General features: G+C 43.7%; 1 protein-coding gene across 1 annotated transcript in view; it reads right to left on the bottom strand.

Annotated features, from left to right (window-relative positions):
• ARPC1B (actin related protein 2/3 complex subunit 1B) overlaps positions 1–18,484 on the bottom strand; it is a 48,306-nt gene that overhangs the window by 13,433 nt on the left and 16,389 nt on the right. Inside the window, exons 3-6 of the mRNA XM_040439899.1 lie at positions 15,609–15,713; positions 3,574–3,796; positions 2,953–3,060; positions 1,452–1,658 (exon numbers count right to left, since the gene is read on the bottom strand). Of these exons, the coding sequence (XP_040295833.1) occupies positions 1,452–1,658; positions 2,953–3,060; positions 3,574–3,796; positions 15,609–15,713 (643 nt within the window). The remainder of the gene's footprint in view (positions 1–1,451; positions 1,659–2,952; positions 3,061–3,573; positions 3,797–15,608; positions 15,714–18,484) is intronic.

The raw sequence follows: 18,484 nt of genomic DNA, 5'->3' as shown, positions 1-18,484 counted from the left end.
ATCCAGAAGCAATAAATGTATAGATCTGGAAAAGGGTTGGGAATTGAAACTCAAAGTAAGTGAGAACTTTCCCTTGTGCAATGATAAATGGAAAACATAGTTCTAAAGCAGGGATGGCCAACCTGCGGCTCTCCAACTGTTGTAAAACTACAATTCCCACCATTCCCTGCTGTAGGCTGATAGCTGTAGGCAGACTGGGAATACTGGGAGTTGTAGTTTTGCAACAGCTGGAGGGCCACAGGTTGGCCAGCCCTGCTCTAAAGCAACATATCACTAATAATCTATTTAATGCTACATAAAAATAAGAGCCACTTTGTTGTAAACTGTTTGCTTTACTTATCTTGTACCATGATACTTTAAAGGGGTTTTCTGGGATTTTAATATTTGCTGACCTATCGTCAGGATAGGTCATCAATATCAGATAGGCGGGGGTCCAACACCTAGCACCCCAGCTGGATGAAGAGAAGGCTGCATGCCAGCACAACCTTCCATTCGTTGTTTACCTGCTCGCCATCGACGTCACAGTGACAAGCGGGTCCCATTCACTTTAACGGAACAACTCCTTCCTATACACTTGAATAGGGATGAACCGTCCTATTGAAATGAATGGGATGGCTTGTAGTTCCATCTGCTCACCACTGCTTTGCTGTTGGTGAGCAGGTATACAATGCAGGGAATCCTGCACTAACATGGCATTGGCCTTCTTTTCAACCAGCTTCGGACCACCACCGATGTGATATTGATGACCCATCCTGAGGATAGGTTATCATTATTAAAATCCCGGAAAACCCCTTTAATGGCTATTTAGTCAGTAAGATACATTCAGAATTCTCCTGTATTCCTGTTAGGCTCTTTTTACATCATGCTCTCCCTTTACGTTCAGTGTACACGATGCAGACACTTCCCAATGTATGTCACGATAACAGGCTATACATGTGTATATATTCTTTTAGCAGTAACCAACTAGGAAAGCCCAGCACACTATGCACTCTTCTCTGTACAATTAAAAAGAAGGTACACTGACATACACCTGCCCAATGGATGTCAAAAGGACACTGATTTGGCATCCTTGGGGTCTATAGAGTTCTGTGGTACATTCTGGAGGCATCGTCCGGGCCCACATGTGGAACGTATGCACCAATATGGTGAGAAGAGTGTATTGTGGGAGCTCAGATAAAGGTCTGTTTTGGGCAGTCCCACAAGCTGCCATATCTGGTATCATTATTGTCTCCGTTTACTTTGAATGCATAATGGCGTACTATTGTATTTGGACAGTGAATCTATTAGGCTCATGAGCGATTATTATTATTTTTTTTCTGTATTTTAATTTTTAGCCCCTTTGCTCCAGCTTTGGAAATACACATACACATGTATTCAGTGCAGTCAAGTTGATGTGCTATCCTAACATCACATTGAGCAGCCATGTTCCAGAGAGCATGTCATATTCTTACCTCATCTTCTTTGTAGCATCGACAATACAAATGGTGCTGTCATGGCTCACCCAGGCCATACGGTCCCCACTGTGAGAAAAGCACACACTGTGCACCCAACCACAGCTGCTACTGGACTCAAACATCAGTTCACCAAAAGGCATCTTAGAACCCCATGGGGTAGGAGCTGGACGCTCCTCTACCTCTTTAATGTATGATGAAAAAATCCTGTGAAAGAGAGAAATATTTTCAGGGGCGGACTAAGAACTTAGTGGCCCTGAAAAAAAAAAACTTAAATTGGCCCCATGGTGTAGGTGGGTCCAAATTGACAGAAGGTGTCAAAACACAAGTAGGCGGATCCAACACATGTAGGCAGGGAGTGGGGCCTGCAGAACCAAATACTGCCGCCCCCACATCAGTGTTCAACTGTGAGGATAGTGATATCATTGAATTCAGGAAGGCACGGGTGCTTTTGTACCATACTAGCATTAATTAATGCTGAGAGTATGTGATCATTATATACCTGGCTGGTGGCTGTGAGGAGGGCTCGGGTGGTCCCCTGGGTATCGCCCACTGGGAAAATTCTCTGTAGAGTCTATGGCCACTCTGCTCCTGCATATTTTTCTTTCAAATTGAAACTCAATATTTGCAAGTAATCTAATGCTTTCTTGATTGGTTATAACTATAAATAATGTAAATGGTATATGATTTTTTGTGGACAGTAAATCACTGTTCATCACTTAAAGGGGTTCTGCAATTTGTTTAAACTGATGATCTATCCTCTGAATAGATCATCAGCATCTGAACGGCGATAAAGGTCTGTTTTGGGCAGCCGATCAGCTGTTTGACCGCAGGCCCAGTGACGTCACGACTAGTATCACTGGGCGGGGCTGAGCTCTGTTCACTTGAATGGAGCTTAGCCGTGCCCAGGCCAGTTGATACTAGTCGGGACATCACTGGGCCGGCGGTAAACAGTGAGAAGGCCGCGGCGCTGCTGCCTTCTCAAACAGCTGATCGGCGGAGGTCCTGGGTGTCGAACTCCCGCCGATCAGATGCTGATGATCTATCCAGAGGATAGATCATCAGTTTAAACAAACTGCAGAACCCCTTTAAGTTCAACACAATCCTTTACCCTATGGCCTGTTACAATATTGGGATGTGATAAGAGGAGGTGGAGAGTTCTTGCTTTAGGGATGGAGGAATTATTAAATCTATTGAAGTGCCTATGGTTTAGACTAGTTTGAAAAACTGTATTTTATATCAGAACTTTATGCCACAATCATTAAAAATGGAGACACTTGTGGTCTGGAGCATTGGAGGGGACCTGAGCATTTGCAGATAGTTTAGTCATCACCCTTGAATAGCGAACATTTTCACTATTTGCTGTATATTATATATGTTTAATCAAATGCAAATATCTCTATAATCAAATTGCTCCAATATAAAAAAAAAAATGACCGGGCATTATCATGAAATGTTAACAGTACATGCAGCTTGGACTTCACAGCAAAGTGATTGTTACCTGCTCTTAAAATCGCTGGAGCCTGCAGCCAGAAGGACATTGTTCGGATGCCAGTCCAAGCTTAGGACTGTAGAGCGGATTGGCTTCTTGATATGTTTGCAGACCCACCTATGATTCCAAAAAAATACAGAATATGATATAATCACAGGTACTGCAAAATTACTTTTTTCATTACTGTGTGTCTCTCACATTAATATAGGTAGCATTTACTTTTACATTTTCATCACAGTACTTCATTATATTGCTGCATACCCCATTGGAACTCCGGTATATAGTATGTGAGTGTATGGGTCTTATGTCTTTTCTTCTGAGCTGTACAGCACAGATATCCCTGCAGACGATGTGAAATATGGCAATGGACCACCTTTACCACTGCTTAGACCTTTGGGGCTCAGTTGCAATATCTAACCTTGTCCAGCCGAAATCCTCTTTTTTGTGTCAGACATAATCAAGAGGTTTTCAGCCGCTGCATGTAAAAGAGGTTTCCATTTACTGGGACCAGCAGAGATCTTGAAAGTGGTGAGAAAGCATCAGTTGCCTAACTTTTTATTATACAATATGTGAATAGTGACAAGGAAGACCAAATGTATGTCTAAATAAAAAGAGGTAAAATATTTTCACCAATCATTTTCTTGCTCAAAATAACAGATTGAGATGAGCCTTGAACCACTGCCGACTGCAAACTTGTTCTCCTTTGGGGACCACTTCACGCATCGAGCAGCCCGGTTTATCCTGAGGATGACAAGTGTTGGTTTCCATGTGTTGTTCCGCAGAGTCCAGACATAGGCATTTCTATCGGTGCCACAAGTCACAATCCGATTACTCTCTGGAGCCCAATCAATGCCTAGGGTAAAGTGTCAGAGTAATGCCTTTAAAAGTCAAGTCCTATGTACATAGCCAGTATTACTTGGTGATGATATCATTTGGGAATATTACTGTAGGACACATGCAGGAGATCTTTAACCCTATACAAATATATTAATTCAGTGCACACACAAATGTGAGTCAAAATGATATTCTTTTTAATTTTTGGCAAGGTATTTGTACATAATTTCCACATTTTCCTCATATTCCCAGGCCTCCTCCTTATGCCTCTTATGTTATTCCTATAGTATTCTCTCCCGACATACGCTACCTGCTACTTATACACCCTCCATACACTGATACATAAACATAGCATACCATCCACCCTTTACTTTACTTCATTATACTATCCTTTTACATACAACACCACACCATTCACCTTTACTCTGCCCCTCGGCCACCATTTGTTGATCAGACTACCTACCTGCTATGAACATTCTGCCGGTGCTTTTTAGTTTTGAGTTATGTACACTATTTGCCAAACAATATGTCTAATTTTCTTTTCCATTACGCCCCATGACAGCACCTGTGAGAGATCCTCCTCCTTCCGGACAGGAAACAGGAACTTCCCAGATCTTTAAATTGGTCCCATGCCTTCCACCTTCAGTTCTTTCCTGTTTCCTGTCCAGGGACAGGAGGATTTCTTTCCAGGGGTTAGACTGATTGGGCTGTTTTATTAAATGCAGGTTAAAGAAGCCCCAAAGAAAGCGTCCCACAAAAGAGCTAAGGAGTGTGGAATTTGCAAGCGGAAGTTGGATCCGTCTTACCCAAAAACATGTTGTCAATCATGTCTGGATAAGTTAGTGGCAGAGGAGTCGCCATCTTTATTGCAAAGTATCCAAGATTTAGTTAAAAATGAAGTACGTTCTTCTGTGGAGGAGTTTAAAAAATCCCTGCCTAGCTCATCCAGGCATAAGAGGGCCCAAAAGGCGATAGTGGAGGATTCTATGGACTCTGGGTCTGAGGAGGGCGCTATTGCAGACTCAGATTCCTCCTCTGAGGATTTGACAGGGAAGCCGTTATTTAGAGCGGAAAATACAGATCTACTATTGAAGGCGGTTAGATCCACGATGGAGCTTGAGGAAGAAAAGGAGTCCAGGTCTAGACCAGAGCTAATGTTTGAGAGCCTAAAGCCTAAAAAGTCTACGGTGTTCCCCATTCAGGACTGTATCAAGGACCTGATTAAACGCGAGTGGGAGAAGCCCGATAAAAAATTCTTTATCCCTAGAGCGGTCAGGAGAAAGTACCCCTTTGACGATCAAGAAGTATCAGCTTGGCAGGAGGTACTGAAGGTAGACGCTTCCGTAGCTAAGATAAATAAAAAGTCAGCTCTCCCGTTTGAGGATTTAGGGTCCCTTACAGATCCCATGGACAAAAGGGCTGATGCGTACTTAAGGAAGAATTGGGAAGCTTCCACTTCTGCCTTTAAACCAAATATAGCGACTACCTCGGTGGCAAGGTCATTAAAGCTCTGTTTGGAGGAATTAGAGTCTCATATAGAGAACAAGACTCCTAGGGATCAGCTTCTGGAGGCTATACCAACTATGTCCAGTGCAGTGGATTTCATCTCTGATGCCTCTGCTGATGCATTGAGGCTTTCCGCTAGGGCGGCTGCATTGTCCAATTCAGCCAGAAGGTCGTTATGGTTGAAAGGGTGGAAGGGCGATGTAGCTTCAAAATCTAAGCTCTGTGCCCTCCCTTGCCAAGGAGATTTTTTGTTTGGGTCAGCCTTGGATGATATTTTGGATAAGGCATCTGATAAGAAAAAAGGATTTCCAGCACCGTCCTTTCCTAAACAGGGGAAGCCATTTCGGATCAATGAAAGAAGGAAAAGTTTTAGGGATCAAAAGATAAGGAGGGAGTGGAGTTCTGATAAATCCAAAGGTGTGCTGTATAAATCCAGACCTCAAACATCAAGTTCCACTCAACAATGACGCCAGACCCCAAGTAGGCGGTCGTCTTTCCTTATTTTTTCCGGCCTGGCGAAATATTACCGCAAGCGCCTGGATAAAGGATGTTATAAGGGAAGGCTATCGCCTAGACTTCAAGAGACTACCACCCAGGACTTTCAAAATTACTTCATTAAACCAAAATCCTCCAAAACAGGTGGCACCTTCGGAGGAAATAAACAACCTCCTGGAGAAGGTAGTCCTTGTTCCAGTCCCAAAGGACGAACAAGGAGAGGGTTTTTATTCAACCCCATTTCTGGTCCCCAAGCCCAACAGGCTGATGATAAATCTGAAGGGCCTAGTCTATGCTTTCCCTCCCATCACCCTATTGCCCAGAGTGATCCAGAAGATCAGGAGGGAACAGGCTACAGTGATACTAATAGCACCATTCTGGCCAAAAAGAGTTTAGTTTGCTTGGTTGAGGAGACTATCAATAGCCGATCCCGGGGTGCTTCCAGAAAGACAGGACCTATTATATCGGGGCCCTCTACGTCATCCGGAAGTCAAGAACCTCCACCTGACAGCTTGGATTTTGAGAGGACATTCTTCAGGTCTAGAGGCCTATCAGAACAAGTCATTGGGACTCTCCTGGCAAGTAGGAAAAAAGTCACCTCCGAAATCTATCTGAGAGTATGGAAAACCTTCCTTCGGTTTGCAGGTCCAGGCTTAGACTTGAACTCACCCAACATCCCGTTAATTTTGAACTTTTTGCAGGAAGGCCTTAACAAAAAGCTTAAACCCAGTACTCTCAAGGTGCAGGTCTCAGCACTGAGTGTCCTGTTTGACTTTCGATTGGCTACTCATCCTTGGGTCAAAAGGTTCATTAGGGGGGCCTCTAGACTATGTCCTATAGTTAAATCTAAGTCAGCCCCATGGGACCTTAACCTGGTTCTTTCTGCTCTAACCAAGGCTCCGTTTGAGCCTCTGGGGGACATCCCCTTAAAGATGTTGTCCTATAAGACCGTATTTTTAGTGGCCATTACATCTGCCAGACGAGTAGGAGAGCTGTCCGCCTTGTCCTCTTCCCCACCATATACTCAGATTCTGGAGGATAGGATTGTTTTCAAACCAGACCCTGCATTCCTGCCCAAAGTAGTCTCGGTATTCCATAAGTCTCAGGAGATAGTTCTCCCTTCCTTTTGTCAGGACCCAAAGAATGAAGGAGAAAGATCCTTTCATACTTTAGACGTTAGAAGGTGTGTCTGTGCGTATTTAGAGTCTACGAAGGACTTTAGAAAGACCCCGCAACTCTTTGTTCAATTTCAGGGTCAGAACAGGGGCTCAAAGGTTACAAGCTGTACCTTAGCCAGATGGATCAAGAGAGCGATAGGTTTGGCATATTCACTATCAGATTGTCAGGTCCCTTCAGATTTTTCAGCCCATTCCACCAGGGCAGTAGCCTCTTCCTGGGCAGAAAAAGGGTGTGCTACCATAGAACAGATCTGTAGGGCTGCAACGTGGAGTTCCCCCTCTACGTTTTACAAGCACTACAGGTTGGACCTTTCATCTGTGCAGGATATGTCTTTTGGGAGAAAGGTGCTGCAGGCTGTAGTCCCTCCCTAATAGTTATCTAGTCTAGTCTCTCACAGGTGCTGTCATGGGGCGTAATGGAAATACTTCAATTACTCTTACCGGTAATATGTTTTCCATGAGCCCATGACAGCACCTACATAATTCCCTCCCTTAAATTAAAAAAAAAAAAAAGAAAAAGAGAGAAATTTACTCTTTAGTATGGTGCCAAAGAAGAGATATGCCTGGCATATATTTGGCGCAGATTTTTTTCTATTATGTTTTCTCGCCTATGTTGTTAGTTTTCACTATATATAGGTGTGTTGCTGGTCCCAGGAATCTTGTCAAATACTGAAGGTGGAAGGCATGGGACCAATTTAAAGATCTGGGAAGTTCCTGTTTCCTGTCCGGAAGGAGGAGGATCTCTCACAGGTGCTGTCATGGGCTCATGGAAAACATATTACCGGTAAGAGTAATTGAAGTATTTTTCCCCTTTTTATCCTTTTTTTCTTTCCATTCTCTCTCCAGTAATTTTATCTATTATTTTTCTTTTGTTTTCTCAGTACTGTTCTTATTTTTCCATGCTCCTTATTTTTTAGTTCTTTCCTTTGCACAGATGAGACTTGAAAAAGGTCACCATGACCGAAACGTCGTCATCATCATCATGCTGAGAAACGATTCTTGAAATTATGAATGTTCTCCCTTTTTTTTTTTTTATTCTTTTTGCGGAGACAATGAAAATTATGTACAAATAACTTGCCAAAAATTAAAAAGGATATAATTTTGACTCACATTTGCGTGTGCACTGAATTTATGTAGGAAACATGGCCAGGATAGCAGACCTTTGTCGTTTAACACAAATTTAACTTGATAACATTAATGTGGATCTTTTGCTATAAACTGAAAGGTGTACGTAGTAGTCCTTATCTGTGCCCACCCACATTCTACAGCTATGATTTCAGATATGTAAGGCTCTTTCACATCTGCATTTCACATCCATCAGAAGAACAGAAAAAGAAAAAATAACTGATCCTTCTTAGGCTTCCGGGTAGTGCCACTTGCCATCCAGACCCCATAGACTCTAATGGGATCTGGAAGAAGTCTGGATGCTCCCCAGCGTAATGTCTGGGATTTGGCTGGATAGATATAGCTGTACAAAACAGTTGTGGTCCATCCGAATCTCGGCATAGATGCCAGCAGTTTCTCATTATAGTCAATAGGCTCCAGCGGTGAACCGCAGTATACAGGACTTTTTCTCCTATCAAAAATAACTGCTGTCTGACGGAAATTATGCAAAATGTTTACAACTTATGCACACGACCGTATGTATTTTGCGGTCTGCAAAACACATCCGCAAAAAATACGTATGATGTGTGCATTCCTTACTTTGCAGAACGAAACAGCTGGCCCCTAATAGAACAGTCCTATCCTTGTCCATAATAGGTTATGTTCTATTTTTTTTGCAGGACAGACTGGGAATGCACACAGAGTAACTTCCATTATTTTTTTTGCGAACTCATTGATATTAATTGTTCTCCATATGGTCTGCAAAAAAGATAGAATGGACACAGAAAGAAAATACGGTTGTGTGCATGAGCCCTGAGGCTAAGTTCACATCACATTCTGAGCCTACTTTTAAGGCCTCATGCACACGACAGTTGTTCTGGTCCGCATCCGAGCCACAGTTTTTGTGGCTCGGGTGCGGACCCATTCACTTCAATGGGGCTGCAAAAGATGCGGACAGCACTCCGTGTGCTGTCCGCATCCGTTGCTCCGTTCCGTGGCCCCGCAAAAAAAATATAACATAAGTCAATGGGGACGGATACTTTTTTACTGAGACAATCTGGCACAGTAGAAAACGGATCCGTCCTCCATTGACTTTCAATGGTGTTCAAGACGGATCCGTCTTGGCGATGTTAAAGATAATACAAACGGATCCGTTCTAAACGGATGCAGACGGTTGTATTATCTGAACGCACAAAACGCGAGTGTGGGGACTTCCGGTTTCGGCGCTGTGATGCAGGACACGGAGTGCTAGAGCTCCGGACACCGTTCACTGAAACCGAGCCCCTGCTCCATCACCGAGACATATTACAGGGTCTGGAACGTGAGAGGTCCAGTCTGCTGCACACTGGCACAAGTTGGTCCATGGACCGTTATCTTCTACGGAGCGGGAGCAGAATTATGACTGGCGGCAAAGGCACATGTGAGGTGACTACCCTGGACAAGATGGAGGATTCCCGTTCAGCTTCACCAGCGACTCTGTTGAGCTCACAAGTGGGGGAACAAATACCCGTCTTATCCCAGCCGGACAATCCGGCAATTAATTACCAGACGCTGGCGATTGAAGTGGCGAGACATTTGGCGCCAGATATCAGAGAGACCCTGACTAAGACTTTAACACAATCCCTGCATGAGATCCGGGAGGCATTGTCCCAGCACGATTCACGCATAGAGGAGGTGGAGAAGAGGTTAGTGCAGGTGGAAGAAGCGCTTGAAAGAACAGATGGCGAGGCCCAAGAGCTGTTTAGACAGAACATTATTCTAAAAGACCGCCTAGAAGACCTCGAGAATAGGTCTAGGCGGAATAACCTGAGACTCCTGGGCCTCCCTGAAAGTGTCAAACCCCAAGACCTGATGGAAATATGTGAGCGGGAGTTGCCTGAGGCTCTTGGTCTTGAGGGCAAGCATAAAGTTGAGAGAGCGCACCGAATTGGCCCAATGCCGGACAGCAAGAATCGCAGGGAGAGCAATATGGCGGGCGCGGGGGGCAAGCCACGTCAAGTGATAATGCGGTACTTGGATTATTGTGATAAGGAATCGATTTTGTGTGCTTTCCGTACCCGTAAACGGCCTCTCAAAATTCGGGGACATGCGTTCCTTCTGTTTGCTGATTACTATGTTACTCAGCTGCGGTTGCCCGCCAACGCAGAGATTTCAGCCGAATATGTTCGGAACTATACAAGCGGGAGATACAATTTCAACTGCAATATCCGGCTCGCTTGAAAGTAGCTATGCGTGATGGCTCGGTACGATTCTTCAGTGACCCCCAGGAGGCAGAACAGATGTTATTACGTTCCAAGGAGAGTCGGGACTATCGGCGGGGAGTAGAGTCTATTCGATCTGGATCTCCAAAAGACTCCATGGGCAAGCAGGAGGACGGCTCATCCCCTGATCAGAATTGGGACGCACAAGAGGGGGCAAACCTACCAAGGGATCAGAGACCCCCGGGAAGTCGCAAAATGGCGGCGAGGAAGAGCTAATCATACCTGCTAGTGCTACGTATGAGAAGCTATGTAGTGTGATACAACATGCCGCCGTGATGTCCAGAGCTTTATGATGTGATGGAGGGACTTAACAGCTCAAAAATCAAGGTTTCTCATAAGTGCATAATTATGATCTGTGGTTGCTGATAATATGCAGTATTGTGTTATAAGTTACATGGGTGTTGAAGGGAAGGGAGGCGGGAAAGTACGGAGACAGAGGTCTGGGAGACCAGGCTAGACTCAACCGGCTCTTGTTGGGAATATTGGTGTTGGGGTATACACAAGTGTGGAGACGCTGCTGAGAGGTGGCGGTTACGATCCTGCAGTACAGAAAAAAGGGAGTTGTAAGTTATAGTTGTGCGGGGGGGGGAGAAGCATTGGTTATAACTGTGCTATAATTTTACGCTTGTGTTATTTTGATATTCAGAGGTTAGGGGAAAACTCATTTTAGTTTAGTAGAACAGCTTAAGCAGTGCTCAGTCTAGATTTATTACCCTAATTACTTCAGCCAGATACAATGAAGGTGGTGTCGTGGAACGTTAATGGCCTACGTTCACCGCAGAAATGGTGGAGAGTGCTTAGGCACCTCAAAAAGATGAAACCCGATATAGTCTTAATACAGGAATCACATCTAGGTCAAGAGGATTTTTTCAGGATGAAAAAACTATGGGTCATGGAGGTGCTGGGTTCACCGGCGATTAACAAGAAAGCGGGGGTGTTGATCCTTATTAATGGACAGTTCAATTGCCAGGTTCTGAATTCTGAGTCCGATAATCAGGGCAGGTGGGCTCATGTGTTGTTGAAGGTTCAGGAAACTCAATATAGCTTATATAATATCTATGGTCCGAATCATAGCAATACACGATTTTACAGGGAGCTGGAGGAACGTATATTGCGAGATGATTGCCCCAATAAGATTGTAGGAGGAGACTTCAACACGGTCCTCAATACACTGGAAGACAAGAAGAGCAATGTCAATGGAAGGCTAGGCAGCGGTCCTCGGGATGGAGTGATGTCAAAATTGCTGCAGACTACTGGGATGGTAGATCCCTGGCGACAACTCCACCCTGATGAAAGATGCTATTCCTTTTATTCGCATGCGAGGGACTCGTGGTCACGAATAGACTATATTCTAGTGCACAATTCTCTGAGAGGGAAGGTAGAGCAGGCGAGTGTGGGAGATTTGGTGATAGCAGACCATGCGCCTGTTGAATTAGTCGTAAGTGAGGGTTATCCAAGGGGCCCGGACTACTTGTGGAGATTCCCTTCCCAGTTATTATCCTGTGAGGACTTCCAGAATAAGCTAGTACGGTGGTGGGAGGAGTACCGGGAGGCTAATCAGGAACATATGGAGGATCCAGGTTTGTTTTGGCACGCTTCTAAGGCAGTGATGAGGGGAAGGGTAATGAATTATGTGTTTGGGATGAAAAAGAAGATAATGAGTCAACAGGAGAATGCTAGCGTGAGAGTTAGGACCTCATACACAATTTTCATAGGGAACCCCACTGAAGCAAATAAGAACAATTGGGTGGAGGCGCGGCGTGACTTTGACATGCTCACTAAAGAGAGGGAATCTTTACAATTCACGGCTTTTGAAGCCATCTTACATAAGTTTGGCAATAAGGCGGGTCGACTTTTAGCAAACCTGGCAAAGGGGAAGAAGCGCCCACAGTTCATTTCGGCTCTTAAAAACTCTGATAATAAAGTGATTACTGACCCGGAAGGGATTAGTAGAATAGTGGGAGAATATTATAAATCTTTGTATGTGGATCAGACTAATCCTAGTTTGGTTGATACCCTTTTAGATAAGGTACTACTACTATCAGTCACGCAAGAACAGGTAACGCAGTTGAATGCGAAAATATCCATAGAAGAACTTCAGGCAGTTATCCGTAGCCTAGGTAACTCCAAAGCTCCAGGCCCTGATGGCTACACAGGGGAGTACTACAAAGCGTTGCTCGCCCAGGTATCTCCAGTTCTTTTGAGTCTTTATAATACGGTGTTAGCGGGAAAATAGCTCCCTGATAGAGAGAACATGTCCTATATTAAACTGCTTCCAAAGGCAGGGAAAGATCCACTGGATCCAGGGTCGTACAGGCCCATCTCCCTCATTAATGTGGACACAAAAATACTATCCAAGGTGATGGCAGATCGCTTGGCGACCATGTTACCTACCCTGATTGCCCCTGAACGAGTGGGATTTGTGCAAGGGAGATCTGCAGTCACAAATTTACGAACTGTGTTGACAGTCTTAGATAGGGTTAGTCAGGATTTGGGGAAGGGAGAGACCCCAGCCATGCTCACCATTGACGCAGAAAAGGCTTTTGACAATGTCAGGTGGGCATGGCTGCGCAGAATGGGATTTGTTGGGCATTTTAGGAACTTCTTATCCAAGCTCTACGAAAACCCCAAAGCTAGAGTTTTTACGCAGGGTTTTCTTTCGAATCCTTTTCCTCTACAGAAAGGCACACGTCAGGGGTGCCCCTTATCGCCTCTCCTTTTTAATTTGGCTTTAGAGCCGCTGGCCAGGAGATTGAGCCAGTCCGACCTCTTTGAGGGGATTAGAGTGGGGGAAAAATGTCTGAAGGCAGCATTATTCGCGGATGACATTATTCTTTTTTTTAAACAAACCACAGGAGCGTGTAATGAAAATTTTTGAAGAACTGAAGGTGTTTGGTGCATATTCGGGGTATCGAGTCAATATGGCAAAATGTGAGCTGTTTCCGGATACCAAGGGTTCACGGCACTGGGTAGCAACACTTCCTGTCACCAGGGCCAAGTCACATATTACATGCTTAGGCATCAAAGTAGGAAAGCAGCCTCACTCTTTGTATCAGCTGAACTTTCCATCATTGATCACTAAGATATTAACAGACCTGGATAGATGGATCAACCTCCCGCTTTCTTTGGTAGGGCGTTGTCATCTTATAAAAATTATGGGGATGTCCAGATTATTATACCCGCTGCAAACCATCCCTCTTTTGCTTAGACATGCTGATATACAACGATTAGAAAGGGGCTTCTCAAGATTCTTGTGGAGAGGAAAGAGACCACGTATTTCCCTAGACAAGTTAAAGCTGAGAAGGGAGCATGGGGGACTGAATTTTCCCGATGTTAGGGGCTATAACTTAACGTGCCTGAGTCGTCATCTGCTCGATTGGGCTAACAAAACATCCTATTATTCCAATTTGAAATTAGAAATGCAACTGGCTTCACCCTGGGATCTCATGGCGTTGGTGCACACAAGTATACCCAAGCTTCCTGCATTTGTCAAGAAGTCGCTAATGTTGAGAGACACGATCCTCACATGGAAAATTTTGAGGAAACTGTTTCAATTGTCTTATCAATTTTCCAAGCATCTCCCGCTATCTCATAACCCAGGATTTCAAGCGAGTGATAACAGTAGGTTATTAAATATGTGGATTCAGAGAGGGATAACTAAGGCAGGAGACCTGTTCAAGGAAGGGGAGAACCGTTGGGCTACCTTACAGGAATTAGAAGAGAAGTGGGGTTTGCAGGAACTAAACTTCCTACCTTATATGCAGATTAGGAGCTATAGCGAAAGTCTTGTTAGTGATTTGTCCAGGGAGTGGAACAGGAATGAGTTTGATGTATTCCTCAAAACTTCAGTCAGGCCCACAATGTCCTCACTATATCATCTGCTAAGGGACAAATGGAGAGCTAAGGATAGGAAAAAGATATTTGACAAATGGAAAGCTCTGTTGGGTGAGGAGGATATATATTCGCACATATGTTCAGGTTTGGCTGACCTGTACCGGGCGGTTACTAATGAGCAATGGCGTGAGACGCAGATCAAAATACTGCACCATGCAACTTATGGCTTTAACATCCCAGCCAAACAAGGTGATACAGGCAGGTTGTTGGCTTGCCCCAAGTGTAAATTAGTGGGGTCAGACTTGTTTCATGGGCTCTGGGCATGTCCTTTACTGGTTGAGTTTTGGTCACAGATGAGTAAGATCTTAGGTGACGTCAGCGGCTTCAAAGGGAAAATCTCTCCAATGTTGGCCATCACACACACAATTGTCCAGCCAACTGTAACCACGGGAGATAGCAGAGAAGGTGGAATCTCTCATCTAGCTTTGTTGGGTCATAAACTTTTGATGGTAGCAAAGCGTTGCATATTGAAGTTATGGCTGGAATCGACAGTCCCATCACGGGATATGGTCGTCTCTCAATTAAAACATGTATTTCACCTAGAATGGCTTGAAGCACTAAATAACAAGGAACTTCTAGGTAGAAAACTTTATCAGGGGTGGAGGAAGTTTCTGACTGCTTACATCCCTGTTTCAGAATATCCTCGAATCATGTCTCCATTCAAATTAACCTCCTGGTACCTGACAGAAGTATTTAGGGTAGTTAGGCTTGTTCTTCAAGGTAGAATCCTTCGTATTGGGCTGAGGTCAGGGAGGGTCGGGAGGGGGGAGGTGATAGGTTATGGTGGATTAGAGGGTGGGGGGGTTAGGGGGCGGGTGGGGTCATGTAATTGGATGTTTCAATATTGTTACATCGACAATTGTACTTAAAGCATAAATATGCTTGTTACCTGGTTATTGAATTCCTTGATACAAGTGTCAAATATTGATGTAAAATTGACATGATTATTGATATGTCAATGATGTCATACATAAGGAAAAAATGTAAAATCAATAAAGAATTGTGAAAAAAAAAAAAAACAAGTGTGAAAGTAGCCTTAGGTCTCATTCAGACAAACGTAAGGGCTCCGTGCCAGTATTGTGGGCCGCAAAAGCAATATACGGTCACTGCTGGCCGTGTGCACATGTCCTATATTTTGTGGAGCAGAGGCATGGATCGGAAACCCATGGAAACACTCTAAGTGCTTCCGTGGGCTTTTGGGTCCGTGCTTCCACATTGCAAAAGATAGGACATATCCTATATTTTGCGGATTGTGGACCCATTCAAGTCAATGGGTCCGCATCCAGAGAACAGAGTGCACACGGCCAGTGCCTGTATATTGCGGACTGCTATTTGCAGTCCGAAGCACGGGCACAGAGCCCTTATGTCCGTTTGAATAAGTCCTTAGTCTTACCTGTCACTTGCCCATTGTGTTCTTTCAGCTCTTGAATTTTGGTCCATTTATCTCCATCCTTTTTGTAAATGTGAACATCATGACTGTTCGGACAAAACGCAATTTCTGGAAAAATGAAAGCACACAGAATGTAACATTTTACTACATCTATAGATATTTACAATGACGTGTGCAATGCTGCTGCATCATAAAGAAGGTTCATAATTATACTATATCATATATCATCTATGTTATACCATATTATAATTATGTGTTGAAAATTGTAAGAAGATCTGTGACATGGTGCATTTTTTTTTTTTAAATATAATTTTTATTGAGTATTCATATGAAATAGTATGATATCATGCATAAAAGTTGTACATGGGTTCTGTGTACATAATATTGGTAAGTATCATCTAGAAAAGAAGACATAAGAATGTTGCATAAATCATGTTACACAACTGATAACACAAATCACTTCTCAATGCCTCCCCCCCCCCCCCCCCACACACACACATCCTGGTGCCAATCCTCAAACACAGGAAAGAGTTGTAAACTAATCCACTAGCAATCTCCCCAAAGTACCTGCTAATTTCTTTTTCAGGTACCACTCGGAATTTAAAAATGGTTTCATGAGTATCTTTAGTTCTGAGTCTGAAGATACCGCGGAAATAAACGTCTCCCATTTTTTGAAGAACTGCTTGATCTACAACCCTTTAGTTTGCTCTACTTCTATTTTCTCCATGTTAAAACATTTCTTTATATGCAGAAATACTTCAGACGCTGTTGGGACTTGGGGATGAAGCCATCTCCTCAGAAGGCAATGCTTAGCTGCTAAGATTGCTATATGTAACACCGGTGAGATATGTTTATGTTCCGGTGGAACATTAAAGATGATGAGCTCTGGCGTAATTGGTATTACTATTTTCAGATGTGTTTTGATATGGTGTTTCACCATCTTCCAGAACTTAACATATCCAATCCCTTAAGGTGACATTTCGGGCAGGCAGTAAGTCTTGACTGATCCTTAACTTTCCCAGAGTACTGGAAGCCATATATGGCTTTATGGAGCACCTTAAAGTGCGTCTCTCTCCATCCCTCATTCGAAACTATTTTCCTAATTTTATCCCATCCTGGTAGTATTGTGCTATCTAGGTTCATAAGAGGGAAATCTTTTTTTCAATGCGCAAATAGGGATTCTGTTAAGGGCTTTTGTTTAATTTCTCTAATCTCTTTATAGAAATCTGAGAGGGACTTTTTCACTTTGCCTTGACCTAACAAACGATCTAGGACATTGGGAACCATTACTGCCACTGGAGATTGTATTCTATGAGCAATTAAGCTTTTAAGTTGTATATAAGAAAATAATTGTTGGCAATGTGCAAGCTGGTATTTTTCCCTAATCTCCAAAAAGGAGTAGAGACTGCCTTCCTGCCCCTTCCATACATCCTGTACCTTATTAATGTTCTTTTCCTTCCATTTCGTGAAATGATGGGAATCTGTTCCGGCTGGCAATTCTGGGTGGCCCCAGAGAGGCATGTGTTTGGAAAATATGAAGGGAAGTTTGAGTATTTTACATATCTCCTTCCAGGCAGCCAGAGTGTCTCGTATCGTGAGGCTAGTTTTTATCAAGGAGGGGGCAGCAGTTAGTTTAGTATGGAGTAATGCTCCTAGGGACCAGGGGCGAACCAGTTGAGATTCTAGTTTATTGTTAGTGTAGAAACTGGTTTCAAAAATCCAATCCACACAATGTCTCAACAAGCCAGCCAGATTGTAAAGACGAATGTGAGGAAACGTTAGCCCACCTTTTTGTTTAGGTAGTTGTAATTTGCCCATAAAAAGGTGCGGAATGCTGATTCCAACTTAGCTAGGTCAGAATGCTTAAGTAGGAGAGGGATACTTTGTATATGGTACAGTCATTTTGGGATGCTGATAATTTTTAAGAGTTGAGTTCTCCCCCCAAGAGATAAGGGATATTTCTTCCATCTATCTAGATCCGCCATAATCGATTTAAAGAGTGGGGGGTAGTTTAGAAGATACAGGGATTCCGGGCGCCTGCCAATATGCACACCTAGGTATTTTATTGATGTGGAGGCTATTTGTATGGGAGTACCTAATTGAGGGGCAATACGTCCTTTGGCTCGATTGTTTAAGAGGAGAAGTTCTGATTTAGCAGGGTTGGCTGTATATCCTGACACCTTTCCAAAATCTCCCAATAGCTGAAAGACATGTTTCAGGTCTCTCCCTGGATTCTCTAAAAACAATAAAAGATCATCTGCAAAAAGCGCATGTTTGGTAGTGATATTACCTATCTTGATATCGTCTATATTCTTGGCAAGGGCTATTTTAAGGGAAAGGGGTTCTATGGCAAGATTCAACAGTAGGGGAGAAAGTGGACACCCCCGTCTAGTGCCTTTGCGTAGGGTAAAAGGAGTTGAAATATATCCCAGAGTGTGAATCCTAGCATGTGGGTTAGTGTAGAGGGCCGACAGATATTGTCTAAAGGGGCCGCTTATTCCTACATAGTCCAGCACGGTACCCATCCATCCCCAGTCCACATTGTCAAATGCCTTCTCTGCATCTATAGCTACAATTGCTGGGGACGGATGGGCTGTCGGATGCATCTTTACCTCATCCAGAACCCCCAACACCTTACGAATATTGGTGATCCCCGCTCTACCTTGGACAAACCCCACTTGACTGGGGGAGATTATCTTAGGCAAAACAGCTGCCAACCTGTGCGCTAGGATCTTAGAAGCTAATTTCAGGTCAACATTTATTAGTGAGATCGGGCGATAGGAGGAGGCTAGAGTAAGGTCTTGACCCGGCTTTGGCAGCACCTTGATATGGGCTGTTTTCGTATAGGTAGGGATATCTTTACCTTGCATGTAATTGGT

This window comes from Bufo bufo, chromosome 7 (assembly GCF_905171765.1).
Source record: "Bufo bufo chromosome 7, aBufBuf1.1, whole genome shotgun sequence".
NCBI lineage: Eukaryota > Metazoa > Chordata > Amphibia > Anura > Bufonidae > Bufo > Bufo bufo.
The sequence above is the reverse complement of the archived record's forward strand: the minus strand, read 5'-3'. Positions and strand labels throughout refer to the sequence as shown.